Source organism: Xenopus tropicalis, chromosome 6, assembly GCF_000004195.4.
Source record: "Xenopus tropicalis strain Nigerian chromosome 6, UCB_Xtro_10.0, whole genome shotgun sequence".
NCBI lineage: Eukaryota > Metazoa > Chordata > Amphibia > Anura > Pipidae > Xenopus > Xenopus tropicalis.
In genome coordinates, this window is record NC_030682.2 from 4,827,824 (window position 1) to 4,844,560 (window position 16,737).

The 16,737-nt window shown below is 49.0% G+C and overlaps 2 protein-coding genes across 7 annotated transcripts in view; both read left to right on the forward strand.

The window, feature by feature from the left end:
* Positions 1-12,827, forward strand: part of LOC101732837 (oocyte zinc finger protein XlCOF6) — a 148,509-nt gene extending 135,682 nt beyond the window's left edge. The window contains exons 11-12 of the mRNA XM_031904331.1: positions 1,757-2,413; positions 11,159-12,827. Of these exons, the coding sequence (XP_031760191.1) occupies positions 1,757-2,413; positions 11,159-12,184 (1,683 nt within the window). The 3' untranslated portion in view covers positions 12,185-12,827. The remainder of the gene's footprint in view (positions 1-1,756; positions 2,414-11,158) is intronic.
* The window catches only part of LOC101733242 (oocyte zinc finger protein XlCOF6-like), a 255,372-nt gene that overhangs the window by 214,957 nt on the left and 23,678 nt on the right, over positions 1-16,737 (forward strand). Inside the window, exons 1-2 of one of the 6 annotated variants that reach the window (XM_031904214.1) lie at positions 6,627-6,733; positions 7,671-7,803. The exons of 2 other annotated variants lie outside the window; for them this stretch is intronic. Coding sequence is in view for 2 of the 4 variants with exons in the window: in XM_031904212.1 (XP_031760072.1) it covers positions 16,698-16,736 (39 nt within the window). In the remaining 2 variants the exon portion in view is untranslated. Of the gene's footprint in view, positions 1-6,626; positions 6,734-7,670; positions 7,804-16,673; position 16,737 lie in introns of those variants that run through there. 3 more of the 6 variants (XM_031904213.1, XM_031904211.1, XM_031904212.1) reach the window with 3 other exon arrangements.

Here is a 16,737-nt window from a genome sequence, read left to right on the forward strand (position 1 = left end):
CATTGGCTGAATCAGAAATACTACAAATAATGATAAAGGAAGAAGAAGAACTGGACCCTGAGGACCATCAGACCCCAATGGAAAGCTCAGCAGCGCCACTTACTGATGGGGGTAAGTAGCCAGGGAGTGAGTAACATAAGCACTGATACCAATTGATACCCATAGGTGTCAGGCAAACCCACACATCACTCCAGTTAACTATTGTGGAGCTTACAATCAGCTCTTTAGAAGTCATCTTTCCCAAGTTGCACAAGGGTGCCTGCAGGGGGAAACTTCTCGGGACTTTGGAAAGCCTAAACGATGCCTCGGCCTTTCCACCGACGACTCCTATTGTTGCCGGTGGGAAGGAATTTCTCAGCAGTTAGCTGCACATATTTGTTATATGGGAGAATCTTCCATTACATAGAAAAAAAACAAACAAAGTCCAAAAATAGATCTTCGCTTTCCTGGTGGAGTAGGTCTGTTATTTACTGGGGAGTTTCTGGGTTCAGGTATAGTAGACAAAGGCAAGTTGGTGATGGTTCTGGTAATGTTTGTATTGATTAATGTACGATCCCACATTTCATATCTGTGTAAGTACGTGTATCTTTCAAACAAGGGTTTTTATTCTCACATGTACACAATCATAGCATTTGATTAATGCCATATAGCTTGTCATTGTACTTCCTGCTGGCTGTGTGCCAGGCTGTGCCGGAGAGGCGATGGCTGTGTGTGCTGTGCCCTGCAGGCTGCTAAACTATCAGCAAATAGGTGGGGGTCACAGGGAACCGCAGTGTGTCTTCTACTGTGTGATAGCTGAGCTGTGATTGGCTACCCACATGCTATGATGCTCCTAGGCAAGTACTGCTATGATAAGCCCATCACTTGTTTGTTACAGACCCAGGCATGGGAGGATCTGATAAAGGGGCAATTGTTTTTTTTTTTAATTTTTTATACTTAACAATTTGTCCAGGTTCAAATTAGGTGCCACATATTATTCATTTATGAGGTTTATGGCGGGGCTAGAATTAACAAAAGTGTCAGTAAGAACACAGTTATTATATAAAACATGTAGCATGAGTAAAAAAACCCTAACCCTGTAGGCAATTATGAATAATATCCGGTGCTGGTTTCCCTTTGGGCTAAACATTAACCCTATCTGTAACAATGGCCCCTTTATTGGAGCTCCCTATAGATCCTCTCAGGTCCCTGTCTGGGTTTCACATGAGGGGTGGGCGTGTCCTAACGGTCCCTGCCAGAAGCACAGTAGGAGGGGGAGAGCCAATCACAGCTGGGAAAGGAGGCAGCAGGAAGTGGAACAGATGGGTGGGACTAGTGGGGTTTTTGGAGAAATGTTCACTAAATCAGCCGAAAACACTACTGTTTAAAGCCCATTCCTTCTGTATTTAGATGAGTACAATTCATTGGCGCAGTATTGTTTTTCACACAATGTGTGATTTTCTATTACCTGAATGCCTTGAAATGACAAAAAATCTCTTTAGATTAAAAGAAAGTAATAAAGCAACATGTATTATTTATTAATTGTAACATTTCCTGTTTGTTGTTATTAGGGGGGTACATGAAGGCGGAACCCAATTTAGACTCTGCTGAACTGCCCAAACCAGAGACTGACTCGGAGTCCGGCACAAGAGATGGCGATTGCTTAACAAGCTCTGATGGATCAGGTTTTATCTGCTATAAGTGTGGGGAAACCTTCACTGTGAATAGTCATCTTCTCGCTCACCTCTGTGGGACAGAAGAGGGAATTCCCCCTGAGGTTGAACCATTCACGTGCACAGAATGTCTGAAAAGCTTTTCGACCCATTACCGACTTCTGAGCCATATCAGAACTCACACTGGGGAGAAACCATTCCCCTGCATGGAATGTGGGAAAAGCTTTCCTCATAAATACAACCTTCAAGTGCACCAAAGAATTCACACAGGGGAGAAACCATTCACTTGCGCAGAATGTGGGAAAAGCTTTCCTTTCCTCACTAGTTTCATTAGACACATGAGAAGTCACACAGGGGAGAAACCCTTCAACTGTGCGGAATGTGGGAAAAGTTTTACTGGAAGAAGAGAACTCCTTGACCACCAGAACATTCACACTGGGGAGAAACCGTTCACCTGCACGGATTGTGGAAAATGCTTTGCTGACAAGAGCACGCTTCGACGGCACAAGAAAATTCACACCAGGGAGAAACCTTTTACCTGCACAGAATGTGGGGATAGTTTTCCTTTAAGCAGTGATTTGCATAAACACCAGAGGCTGCACACAGGGGGCAAACCTTACTCATGTACAGACTGTGGGAAATCATTCTCTAAAAAAAGCAAACTTCACAACCACCAAAACATCCACACCGGAGAGAAACCATTCATCTGCGCCGAGTGTGGGAGGTGCTTCGCCGACCAGAGCACCCTGCGAAGGCACAAGGTCATTCACTCTCGAGAGACTCCGTTTGTCTGTACGGAATGAGAGGAAACGTTCCTTTAGTGATACATTCCAACCATAATCCAAGCTGGGATTTGCAGAATAAAAATTTGAAAAAGTAAAAAAAAAAAAAATTGCATTATCTGAAAAAAAAAGTATATTCAATAGCCTTTTGAAATGTGCACCAATAGGCACTCGAGAAAAACCGGGTCAGTGGGTCATGGTTTCAAAAACCCTTTGTGTTTTTCTCCCTAAGAGGCAGATTTATTCTTAAAGGAGACATATCCTATAAAAATGATGAATGTACCAGGGAATTATACTCCTCTAGATATAGAAGGATTGTGCTTAAAGTTGTGTTTCTGACTGATTTATTGAGAAATTCCCCCAAACCCCACTAGCCCCGCCCATCTGTGCCACTTCCTGCTGCCTCCTTTCCCAGGCTGTGCAGGGGGGCGGCGGCACTGTAGGATGGGAACCAATCAGCAGCTAGGCTGACCTGATAGGGAACTGAAGCCTGTCTGTGCTTGTGTGACTGCAGGGCTGTGATTGGCTCTCCCCCTCCTACTGTGCTTCTGGCAGGGACCATTAGGACACGCCCACCCCTCATGTGAAACCCAGACAGGGACCTGAGAGGATCTATAGGGAGCTCCAATAAAGGGGCCATTGTTACAGATAGGGTTAATGTTTAGCCCAAAGGGAAACCAGCACCGGATATTATTCATAATTGCCTACAGGGTTAGGGGTTTTATTCATTTATCCAATATGTCTCCTTTAAATTCATGGTTCTAGAGCAGGGGTGGGCAAACTTTTTGGCTCAGGGGCCACATTGACTAATAGACGGGCCGGACCGGGCCGGGACAGCGTTACGCCCGGGGCTGCCATCAAAAATTATGGGGCCTCTCAGCTCCCCCCCAGCATCCTCCATGACCTGCGGCTCCCTCCTCCAGCGACCCGCTGCTTCCTCCGTCCTTCTGTTCCCCGGCTCCCCAGTGCATTCTTTTATATGGTTGCGCCCCGTGCGTGCTGACGCTGTGCGCACGCACGGGGCGCAACCAATCAGGGCCCGTCATTCTTTTAAGGGGGCCGGAGACAGCGGGCCGGATTGAAAGGGCTGACGGGCCGGATGTGGCCCCACGGGCCGTAGTTTGCCCACCCCTGTTCTAGAGGTTTTTAAAACCACGACCCATGAATTAGGGATGCACCGAATTCTGGATTCGGTTAGGGATTTGGGCCGAATCCAGCGTTTTTTTTTGAAGGATTTGGTTTTGGCTGAATCAAGAGTCCCGGCCGAACCAAATCGAAATTAGCATAAATTAGCATATGCTAATTAGCACTCGGAAGGGTTAACTGGTAGAGGGGATTTTTTTTAACCCTTCCCAGTCCTAATTAGAATATGCTAATTAGGATTTGGATTCGGTTCGGGATTAGGCAGAATCCGTCAGGGCGGGCTCAGCCGAACCCAAAAAAGTGGGTTCAGTGGATCCCTACCATAAATGTCATTCATATAATGATCCGAATTGAAAAAGCACCAATGCATTCAATAGCGGAACGAAAATGAAAAGAATACGAAAGCCGGACGTTTTTTGTGGTTTTTACTTTTTTTTCCTGGACTTTTTATTAAAACAAAACCCTGAAAACCTCTAAAAGCATGAATTAAATAGAGATCGTTACAACTGCCCCGGGGCAACTCCCACTGACTGACTACGTGATCCCCACAGCTTTTACATGGCAACATTTTGTATCAGTAGTTTTCGTGGTTTTTACTCTTAATAAATCATAAAGAACTGTGGGTTTTTTACACAAAAAAAATTGAGTTTTAGTGTAAAATATACATATATATACCAATTGTGAAAAAAATAAAATATGAATGTTAGTGTTCAGCCAAACCAACCTTATATCTTAAAGGAACAGTTCAGTGTAAAAATGAAACCGGGTAAAACAGACAGACTGAGCAATATAACAATGTTGTTAATACAGTTAGCTGGGCACAATGGGCGGATGTCTAACATAATAGTCAGAACACTACTTCCTGCTTTATAGCTCTTTATGCTGTCAGTAACCAATCAGTGACTTGGGGGGGGGAACCATAGTCACTGTATTTAATGTCAGAAAGGGGTAAGGAGCATGGGGATATACCACAGAAAATGTACACCAGTGTCTCAGTGTTATTTTGGGGGATCCCTGATAAAGTCTGGAAACCAAATTTTGGTCCCAGTTATTGATTTAGAATCAGTTTTTCTTTTCATTCTTTTTATTTTGAATACTAGGTTCCTAGTGATCCTTATGGGCTGAAGGAAAGGAATATGGCAGGGGGGTATTGCTAAACACACAGCTAATGTTCTTTGCTAAAGGGCCCCGGGCCCTTCTTTTGTTTGAACAGTTGAATATAAAGGAATTTTGTTTTGTTTTGTCCCCCCCTGAGCATCTATATTAATGGAATATTCCAGGTACAGCCGCTGCAGTTAGTTGGCCTTGGATTTGCCCGTACCCCATCACGATAGACATTATCACATGACGCCATCTTTGTTATTCCAATATACTAAGGACAGTTTTGTATATGTGACATGTAACGTTTGGCAGTTTCTGTAACATATGAACTGGGACAAGAGGATATCAACCCAAAATTATACAGAATGAAAACACTTCCCGTACGGCCCATGAAGCAATTGTATTCCATTTTTAGGTAATTTATTTGTGTAAGTGATTAAACCTTCCCACGTCCCTTTCCTTTCACCTCCCCGGGATCCCTCTGACTATCTGTTCCCTGCAAAGATGGATCTAAAATTGTTAGTGAGACAGTTCTCCTCAGCTGCCAGGGTTTATGTCACATGATACAGTTTTTCAATCATGTGACTTTGTACTGGAGAGATTCGCCTCAGCAGGAAGACTTCATATCCCACAATGCACTTCACCAGCCACATGACTTGTGCTACAGAGAGTCCCTCAGCAGCCTTATATCATATCCCACAATGCACCTCCGCACAATGTGTCTTGTGATAGATTCTCCTCAGCAGCCACACTTTCTAGCCCACATATTTATACAGAGCCTGGTAGGGAAAACATGGATTCAATGCTTTCAGGTGAGCTGGGACAGATAAAGTATAAAGCAATGGCAGCAGGAGCACCCCAAATCCCCCCCTAACTGGCCTTCAGGCTGGGCCCCCTTAGCCCATAACAAGGTTACAGATATATAGAAACATTGGGGTAACAGTCACCCCGCTATAGTTCCAGGGGTACCCAGGGCACAAATAAGCACTCACCCCAAATCCCCCCCTAACTGGCCTTCAGGCTGGGCCCCCTTAGCCCATAACAAGGTTACAGATATATAGAAACATTGGGGTAACAGTCACCCCGCTATAGTTCCAGGGGTACCCAGGGCACAAATAAGCCCTCACCCCAAATCCCCCCCTAACTGGCCTTCAGGCTGGGCCCCCTTAGCCCATAACAAGGTTACAGATATATAGAAACATTGGGGTAACAGTCACCCCGCTATAGTTCCAGGGGTACCCAGGGCACAAATAAGCACTCACCCCAAATCCCCCCCTAACTGGCCTTCAGGCTGGGCCCCCTTAGCCCATAACAAGGTTACAGATATATAGAAACATTGGGGTAACAGTCACCCCGCTATGGTTCCAGGGGTACCCAGGGCACAAATAAGCACTCACCCCAAATCCCCCCCTAACTGGCCTTCAGGCTGGGCCCCCTTAGCCCATAACAAGGTTACAGATATATAGAAACATTGGGGTAACAGTCACCCTGCTATAGTTCCAGGGGTACCCAGGGCACAAATAAGCACTCACCCCAAATCCCCCCCCCAAATGGCCATTAATGATACATAGTCTGCACTGCCCCAATGGCAAAATCATGTGATAATGATAAACTCTGTTTATCTCTGTTTTCAATCTCAGATCAAAACAAACAATCATACCCAACATGCATTGCTTTCATGCACTTTTGTTTCCATGTAATAAAAAGCAGAAAGTAGAAAACCTATGCAGGCAGATTCCATTAACTGTACATTAAGATTTTACTTCCACGGAATCTGGTGCCCACATGACAACAGCTTAATTACCACAATTTCTTTGAAAATCTACTGAATTAGAATCTGCCCACCAACAATATGGTGGCGATACAGCTCTGAGGAGGAAGGTATGTTTTCATTGATCTGTGAGCTGAACTGAAACAAGCTCATTGGCTAAAGGGTGGAGCTTAATTCACAGGAGGGGTGAGAGCTCTTTGTGTTTCTCTCTGTACCCAGACCGGATAGAGGGAAAGGCTGAACCCTTCCTGTAACTGCCTTATTCTGTGTCCCTGGGCTGCTGGGTAAGTGATTTTCCCTCTCCTCCTCCTCCTCCTCCCTGCACTGTCTGTGGGACTGGGGGTTAATCCCGCTGCAGGGGCTGATAGAGAGGGGCGGCTGTGGGACTGGGGGTTAATCCCGCTGCAGGGGCTGATAGAGAGGGGCGGCTGTGGGACTGGGGGTTAATCCCGCTGCAGGGGCCGATAGAGAGGGGCGGCTGTGGGACTGGGGGTTAATCCCGCTGCAGGGGCTGATAGAGAGGGGCGGCTGTGGGACTGGGGGTTAATCCCGCTGCAGGGGCTGATAGAGAGGGGCGGCTGTGGGACTGGGGGTTAATCCCGCTGCAGGGGCCGATAGAGAGGGGCGGCTGTGGGACTGGGGGTTAATCCCGCTGCAGGGGCTGATAGAGAGGGGCGGCTGTGGGACTGGGGGTTAATCCCGCTGCAGGGGCTGATAGAGAGGGGCGGCTGTGGGACTGGGGGTTAATCCCGCTGCAGGGGCCGATAGAGAGGGGCGGCTGTGGGACTGGGGGTTAATCCCGCTGCAGGGGCTGATAGAGAGGGGCGGCTGTGGGACTGGGGGTTAATCCCGCTGCAGGGGCTGATAGAGAGGGGCGGCTGTGGGACTGGGGGTTAATCCCGCTGCAGGGGCCGATAGAGAGGGGCGGCTGTGGGACTGGGGGTTAATCCCGCTGCAGGGGCTGATAGAGAGGGGCGGCTGTGGGACTGGGGGTTAATCCCGCTGCAGGGGCTGATGGAGAGGGGCGGCTGTGGGACTGGGGGTTAATCCCGCTGCAGGGGCTGATAGAGAGGGGCGGCTGTGGGACTGGGGGTTAATCCCGCTGCAGGGGCTGATAGAGAGGGGCGGCTGTGGGACTGGGGGTTAATCCCGCTGCAGGGGCTGATAGAGAGGGGCGGCTGTGGGACTGGGGGTTAATCCCACTTCTGCTGTTTCCCACAGACAGGACCTGATGGATCTCAGGCACTTCTGATACACAGTGAGTGTGGGGCTCTGCCCATTCCCAACATGGTTTCACTGAGCCGACAAGCAATCTGCATTCCTTTAGCTTCAGTAAATATCCTCCAAAACTAAGGTAAGAAATGTACCTGAAAACAACCTGTCATGTTTAATAAACAAGAGAAACTTTGGGAAACATGGGGGTGAACAATGATTTGCCATCCTAAATATTATGGTAACTAAGGCTGAATTGCTTGTACATCAGTGTCTTCATCCCTTAAGGGGGTCACATGTTTAATTTCAGAGTGGGGCCTCTGCCAAAAGTGTCTGAAAGCCCCCTGGTTTAGAGAGATCATTGACCCTGCACAGTGCCAGCATTGAGTTTTCCTTGGGTAGATATTTGTCTGACAACCCTGTCACTCACCCCCTAAACTGCCCCATTGGTTTCCCTGATTGGATAAACCCCTCCCTGTACAACATGTATTTATTGCACTAATATCAGAGGGGGGGCCCAAGCGCAGCCCCACAGGCAGCTTTATATGGTGGGTTTCTGTTCCTTGCTGTCAGGTTCTCCAGAGATGGAACCAAGGAGGTTAGAGGGGAAATGGGAGAATGAAGAGCCGGACACTGAGGAGCCTCTGCCCACAATAAAGAGGGAAATGGATCCCGTTCCTGGGGCCGGTGAGTAACGTTTCCCTATTAATAATTACGCGGCCCTGTCTCTCCCTTACTCCCAGCTTTACACGGCCCTGTCTCTCCCTTACTCCCAGCTTTACACGGCCCTGTCTCTCCCTTACTCCCAGCTTTACGCGGCCCTGTCTCTCCCTTACTCCCAGCTTTACGCGGCCCTGTCTCTCCCTTACTGGCAGCTTTACACGGCCCTGTCTCTCCCTTACTCCCAGCTTTACGCGGCCCTGTCTCTCCCTTACTCCCAGCTTTACACAGCCCTGTCTCTCCCTTACTCCCAGCTTTACACGGCCCTGTCTCTCCCTTACTCCCAGCTTTACGCGGCCCTGTCTCTCCCTTACTGGCAGCTTTACACTGCCCTGTCTCTCCCTTACTCCCAGCTTTACACGGCCCTGTCTCTCCCTTACTGGCAGCTTTACACGGCCCTGTCTCTCCCTTACTGGCAGCTTTACACGGCCCTGTCTCTCCCTTACTCCCAGCTTTACACGGCCCTGTCTCTCCCTTACTGGCAGCTTTACACGGCCCTGTCTCTCCCTTACTCCCAGCTTTACACGGCCCTGTCTCTCCCTTACTCCCAGCTTTACACGGCCCTGTCTCTCCCTTACTGGCAGCTTTACACGGCCCTGTCTCTCCCTTACTCCCAGCTTTACATGGCCCTGTCTCTCCCTTACTCCCAGCTTTACACGGCCCTGTCTCTCCCTTACTCCCAGCTTTACACGGCTCTGTCTCTCCCTTACTCCCAGCTTTACACGGCCCTGTCTCTCCCTTACTCCCAGCTTTACACGGCTCTGTCTCTCCCTTACTCCCAGCTTTACACAGCCCTGTCTCTCCCTTACTCCCAGCTTTACACGGCCCTGTCTCTCCCTTACTCCCAGCTTTACACGGCCCTGTCTCTCCCTTACTCCCAGCTTTACACGGCCCTGTCTCTCCCTTACTCCCAGCTTTACACGGCTCTGTCTCTCCCTTACTCCCAGCTTTACGCGGCCCTGTCTCTCCCTTACTCCCAGCTTTACACGGCCCTGTCTCTCCCTTACTCCCAGCTTTACACGGCCCTGTCTCTCCCTTACTCCCAGCTTTACACGGCCCTGTCTCTCCCTTACTCCCAGCTTTACACGGCCCTGTCTCTCCCTTACTCCCAGCTTTACACGGCTCTGTCTCTCCCTTACTCCCAGCTTTACACGGCCCTGTCTCTCCCTTACTCCCAGCTTTACACGGCCCTGTCTCTCCCTTACTCCCAGCTTTACACGGCCCTGTCTCTCCCTTACTCCCAGCTTTACACGGCCCTGTCTCTCCCTTACTGGCAGCTTTACACGGCCCTGTCTCTCCCTTACTCCCAGCTTTACACGGCTCTGTCTCTCCCTTACTCCCAGCTTTACACAGCCCTGTCTCTCCCTTACTCCCAGCTTTACACGGCCCTGTCTCTCCCTTACTCCCAGCTTTACACGGCCCTGTCTCTCCCTTACTCCCAGCTTTACACGGCCCTGTCTCTCCCTTACTCCCAGCTTTACACGGCTCTGTCTCTCCCTTACTCCCAGCTTTACGCGGCCCTGTCTCTCCCTTACTCCCAGCTTTACACGGCCCTGTCTCTCCCTTACTCCCAGCTTTACACGGCCCTGTCTCTCCCTTACTCCCAGCTTTACACGGCCCTGTCTCTCCCTTACTCCCAGCTTTACACGGCCCTGTCTCTCCCTTACTCCCAGCTTTACACGGCTCTGTCTCTCCCTTACTCCCAGCTTTACACGGCCCTGTCTCTCCCTTACTCCCAGCTTTACACGGCCCTGTCTCTCCCTTACTCCCAGCTTTACACGGCCCTGTCTCTCCCTTACTCCCAGCTTTACACGGCCCTGTCTCTCCCTTACTGGCAGCTTCCCCAGAGGCAGAAGTAATTCTTCACATAAAGATAAAGGAGGAAGAATCGGACCCTGAAGACCATCAGACCCCAATGGAAAGCTCAGCAGCACCACTTACTGATGGGGGTAAGTAGCCAGGGAGTGAGTAACATCAGCACTGATACCAATTATACCCCTGCTGGTGCCAGGGGGGCAGGTATCAGTGTGAGTTCCCCGGGCAGTGCCATAGGTACCTCAGCAATCTGCAATCATTCTGGGCCTTGTCGCCCACATGGAGGTGACAGACTGAATGATCTTTTTATCTCGTTGGCTGCTCAGTTGCTATAGACTTATTATTGTGAGATCAAACAGCTCTAATGTTACAATAATCCGGCCACAAACCTGTGACATATTGCAAAATCTATGCATTGGTCTCACAAAAGGCCAGCAAACGGTGCTGGTTTCCCTCTGGGCTAAACATTAACCCTATCTGTAACAATGGCCCCTTTATTGGAGCTCCCTATAGATCCTCTCAGGTCCCTGTCTGGGTTTCACATGAGGGGTGGGCGTGTCCTAACGGTCCCTGCCAGAAGCACAGTAGGAGGGGGAGAGCCAATCACAGCCCTGCACTCACACAAGCACAGACAGGCTTCAGTTAGATCATGTTTTCTTCTTTATAAGAAAAAGAAGGTAAAATAAAATGTTGTTTTAATTGTTCCGATACTGTAACAGTTCCTTACAGATAATATCTATTCCCCCTCAGCTCTCTCCTGTTTGTTGTTATTAGGGGGGTACATGAAGGCGGAACCCAATTTAGACTCTGCTGAACTGCCCAAACCAGAGACTGACTCGGAGTCCGGCACAAGAGATGGCGATTGCTTAACAAGCTCTGATGGATCAGGTTTTATCTGCTATAAGTGTGGGGAAACCTTCTCTGGGAATAGTGAGCTCTCCCACCCCTGTGGGACAGACGAGAGAGTTCACTCTGGGGAGGAATCTACAACATGCGTGGAAGTTTGGAAGAGTTTTATGGAAAAGGGCAGCCTTCCTGTGCAACGGAAGATTCACACAGGGGAGAAACCATTCTCATGTAAAGAATGTGGGAAAAGGTTTTCTTTAAACACCAGCCTTTATAAACACAAGAGAATTCACACGGGGCAGAGACCTCACTCATGTACAGACTGTGGGAAATCTTTCTTTCAAAAAACCCACCTTCAAAGTCACCAGAAAATTCACTCCGGGGAGAAACCCTTCACCTGTTCGGAATGTGGGAAAAGTTTCTTTTTAAAGATTGACCTTCAAAAGCACCAGAGGAACCACACCGGGGAGAAACCATTTACTTGTTCAGAATGTGGCAAACGGTTTTCTAGAAGCAGCAGCCTCTCAAATCACAAGAGAATTCACACGGGGGAAAGGCCTTATTCATGTACAGACTGTGGGAAATCATTCTATGTAAAAAGCCACCTTCAAAATCACCAGACAGTTCACACCAGAGAGAAACCATTCACCTGCGCAGAATGTGGCAAATGTTTTACCGAGAAGGGAACCCTTCGCATTCACCAGAAAATTCACACCGGGGAGAAACTATTCACTTGTGGAGAATGCTGCAAAAGTTTTACTGCAAAGAGCACCCTTCAGAACCACCAAAGGATTCACACCGGGGAGAAACCATTCACCTGTACAGAATGTGGGAAAAGCTTTACTGAAAAGAGCACCCTTAAAAAGCACCAGAGGATTCACACTGGAGAGAAACCTTTTACCTGTACAGAGTGTGGGAAATGTTTTACGGAAAGGAACACCCTTCAGAGCCACAAAACTATTCACACTGGAGAGAAACCATTCACCTGCACAGAGTGTGGGAAAAGGTTTTCTTTAAGAAGTACCCTTTACAAACATAAAACAATACATACTGCTGAGAAACCCTGGGTAGCGGGTGGTCAGAGTTTATCCGCAAAGGGCATCCCTGAGTGCAACCAAACAAACTCACACACACTAGAATAGCACTGAGAGATGTAGGTATAGCCCCGGCACTATCATGTGATAGTATGAACTGTTATTGGCAATAAAATGGTTTTGGAACCTGGGGCCAAAGGCTTATGGTAAGGAAACGTGGCTCCCAACACTCACAGTGCAGATTGTATCTCCCAACCCTCAGGCTCATACAGTAAATCAGAGCTGGACAACTTTTTCAGTTCAGCGGGCTTAAATATATCACATATTTGGGGTCCAGCTTTACAAAAAAACGTCAGACTGTAGAATGAATAGTGTACAGCATATAAGCAGTTAAAGTAAGTAAAGGATATGCACCCTAAGCACTCTGTGGTGTAGAGAAAGGTAAATATAAATCACAGAGTGCAGAGTAGAGTGAAACCATGAGGGTGAGAGGCTCAGAGGGAGGAGTCACACTACTATTCACACAGTTACTACTGGGGGCAAAATGGGAATTGCTGGGGGCAAATGAGCCAGAGATGTGACCCAAATGGCAGCGGTTCCTGATATCCCTAATGGGCTGAGGGGAAGGAATATGGCAGGGGAGTATTAATGGTGGGGTTTCATGTCAAGTCAGTTTTGTTCCGCACTTTGCTGTGACTCCATTAAAAACCCACCTGCTCAACATGAAATCATGGGGCATTTGCTGAAACAACTTCTTTCATGAAAAATCTATAGTTTTTGTTATTTCGTAAACTGAAACCGTAGATAAACCAGTGTGTGAATATGGCAGCTCTGTGCGTTTTGGAGTCATATTGTCGTTCCAGAGCGCCACTCAGTGAAGCTAAAGTGCTGTTTATTCCAAGGTAAAGTTGGTGTAAATAACAACATTGAACTAATAACGTCCAGTGCCGGACTGGGACCCCAGGGCCCATCAGAAAACCTTAGCCCATAGGCCCACTCTCCAAACTATTTTTCCTCCTTTTCTCACTCAACCCCTTTATTCTCCCAGTCTCTTTTATTTACATGCTAGCATATATATCCTTCCATCTATTTCTCCTATTTGTTCCCATTCAGAAATAGGGAATGACCATGATGCAGGCCAAATGGTCAGGAGCAGGAGGGCCCACTGACACCTGGGCCTACTGGGAGTTTTCCTGGTATTGCTGTGGGCCAGTCCAACACTGATATCATCAGATTCAGAAAGGAGGAGTTATTAACTGCAACTTGCCGACAGACAGAACCTATTATAACACAGGCTTGTATAGAGAGCAGGCATCCTGATGTGTGTGCTGATGATTTTCTGGAGCAAATGGACATTGTTGTGATCCCATCCCATGTTTGGTCCTTGCGAGGTAAAAGCATTGTAGATAGATTACAGTATACAGCCCCCTCCCTTTGTATTGATGGTTTTGTTAGCAGGAGTCCATTATACAGAGGGTTATCTCTGCTCTGGGAATCTAATTATCTACCTCGCGAGGGCCAAACATGGAGGAGCTTCAGTTTCCCTGTTTAGTTCAAGAAATAACAATAAACCCATGCCCTATTCATTTTATTTATTCACTAAAGCCCAAGCCCTATTTGTTACAGCCAGTGGGGCTCCAGAGGCTGCTGTTGCCCTGATGCAACTACCCCCCCCCCCCATTCTCACCTGTTTCACCTGAGAGTGGATCAAAGGGGCCTCATTGGTAGCATGGAGAGCGCCATTGCACTAGATGAGGCAAATATTTGTTTTTGTTAAAAGTTAACAGAGGAGTGTTTTTACCACCCTTGTGCCTTGCCTTGGGGATATAGTGATACCTACCCTTTAAAGAAGACATATTTGATAAATGGGAAAACCCCTAACCCTGTAGGCAATTATGAATAATACCCGGTGCTGGTTTCCCTTTGGGCTAAACATTAACCCTATCTGTAACAATGGCCCCTTTATTGGAGCTCCCTATAGATCCTCTCAGGTCCCTGTCTGGGTTTCACATGAGGGGTGGGCGTGTCCTAACGGTCCCTGCCAGAAGCACAGTAGGAGGGGGAGAGCCAATCACAGCCCTGCACTCACACAAGCACAGACAGGCTTCAGTTCCCTATCAGGTCAGCCTAGCTGCTGATTGGTTCCTATCCTACAGTGCCGCCGCCCCCCTGCACAGCCTGGGAAAGGAGGCAGCAGGAAGTGGAACAGATGGGCGGGGCTAGTGGGGTTTGGGGGAATTTCTCAATAAATCAGTCAGAAACACAACTTTAAGCACAATCCTTCTATATCTAGAGGAGTATAATTCCCTGGTACATTCATCATTTTTATAGGATGTGTCTCCTTTAACACCTTTTCCGTGTTTTATATCCCAAAATCTATTTTGTGACTGAGGTGTGAGTTTTATTATTTGTATTCTCAGTGCAAAGAATCTAACATAAATAGCAATTAAAGGACAAGTTAAACCAGCACCAAGGTACACTGGTTATTGGCAAAACCCTTTCCGGCTCAGCACCGGGTGGATTATTCCAAGATGCCCCCTCTCGCTGATTGTGTGTTAGTCCCCCAGATTTGTACTTGCACGCTGGGAGGGTGGGGTGAGTGGGGGGTGAGTGGGGGGGTGACTGGGGGGTGAGTGGGGTATCAGGGGGATAATGGGGCATTAACCTGTGGGAAATATAAAGGCTCCCATTGAACAACCCGCTGCTGTGCTGCCTGTGTGGTTTCTATGTGAATAAAATGGTTTCTTATCAATTACAAATCCACTAAATAATAATAATACTCACAACCAAAATAGTATATAAAAATGGAGCAAAATAAATAAAACATATAAATATACCATCGCTTTTATTGAATTGGAGCAAAACTTTTGCAGCAGCAGAAAAATACATTGTTTAAAGTTAAAATGGCGCAGAATATCAGCAGATTAACCCCTAGATCTCTTTTCACTCCGGTCACATCTATAGTCTCTGTGCCGTGTGTATATACAGCGCTAACAGCACTGCGCATCCTCATTTACCTCAGGATTTTTTTTTTATACTCTGCAAAAGAAATAAATAACAACACGGATTTATAGTTCCACAAGAAAACGCTCTATTCTTTATTTAAAACGTTGTTTCAATTCAAAATACAAAATCTCGTCAGCTCACGGACACACAGACGGTATGATCTGCCCACCCAAAACATGGCGGCTCCCCGCTGTTACAGTGACAAAGTAGCAAACTGCCAAAGTGAAAGGAGCAATTTCATTGGTTGTGGGAGGGAAACTAAAACCGGGTTATATCACTGGAACTGTATGGCTGTGTCTCGTCCCTAAGGGCGGGGTTAAAGCTGCCAGTGCTTCCTCCCATACACAGATGTGACTGACTGAGAGACAGGCTGGGATTGTCCCCTGCTGCCCCTGTAACTCCTCCCCCCTGTGTCCCTGGCATTGTCCCTCCCCTGCACTCACATCTCCAGCCTGGGCTACTGGGTAAGTGCTTTTCCCTCCTCCTCCTCCTCCTCCTCCTCCTCCTCCTCCCTGCACTGTCTGTGGGACTGGGGGTTAATCCCGCTGCAGGGACTGATAGAGAGGGGCGGCTGTGGGACTGGGGGTTAATCCCGCTGCAGGGACTGATAGAGAGGGGCGGCTGTGGGACTGGGGGTTAATCCCGCTGCAGGGGCCGATAGAGAGGGGCGGCTGTGGGACTGGGGGTTAATCCCACTGCAGGGGCCGATAGAGAGGGGCGGCTGTGGGACTGGGGGTTAATCCCGCTGCAGGGGCCGATAGAGAGGGGCGGCTGTGGGACTGGGGGTTAATCCCGCTGCAGGGGCCGATAGAGAGGGGCGGCTGTGGGACTGGGGGTTAATCCCGCTGCAGGGGCCGATAGAGAGGGGCGGCTGTGGGACTGGGGGTTAATCCCGCTGCAGGGGCCGATAGAGAGGGGCGGCTGTGGGACTGGGGGTTAATCCCGCTGCAGGGGCCGATAGAGAGGGGCGGCTGTGGGACTGGGGGTTAATCCCGCTGCAGGGGCCGATAGAGAGGGGCGGCTGTGGGACTGGGGGTTAATCCCGCTGCAGGGGCTGATAGAGAGGGGCGGCTGTGGGACTGGGGGTTAATCCCGCTGCAGGGGCTGATAGAGAGGGGCGGCTGTGGGACTGGGGGTTAATCCCGCTGCAGGGGCCGATAGAGAGGGGCGGCTGTGGGACTGGGGGTTAATCCCGCTGCAGGGGCTGATAGAGAGGGGCGGCTGTGGGACTGGGGGTTAATCCCGCTGCAGGGGCTGATAGAGAGGGGCGGCTGTGGGACTGGGGGTTAATCCCGCTGCAGGGGCTGATAGAGAGGGGCGGCTGTGGGACTGGGGGTTAATCCCGCTGCAGGGGCCGATAGAGAGGGGCGGCTGTGGGACTGGGGGTTAATCCCGCTGCAGGGGCTGATAGAGAGGGGCGGCTGTGGGACTGGGGGTTAATCCCGCTGCAGGGGCCGATAGAGAGGGGCGGCTGTGGGACTGGGGGTTAATCCCGCTGCAGGGGCCGATAGAGAGGGGCAGTTTACTGATTGGATAAACCCCTCCCTGTACAACATGTATTTATTGCACTAATATCAGAGGGGGGGCCCAAGCGCAGCCCCACAGGCAGCTTTATATGGTGGGTTTCTGTTCCTTGCTGTCAGGTTCTCCAGAGA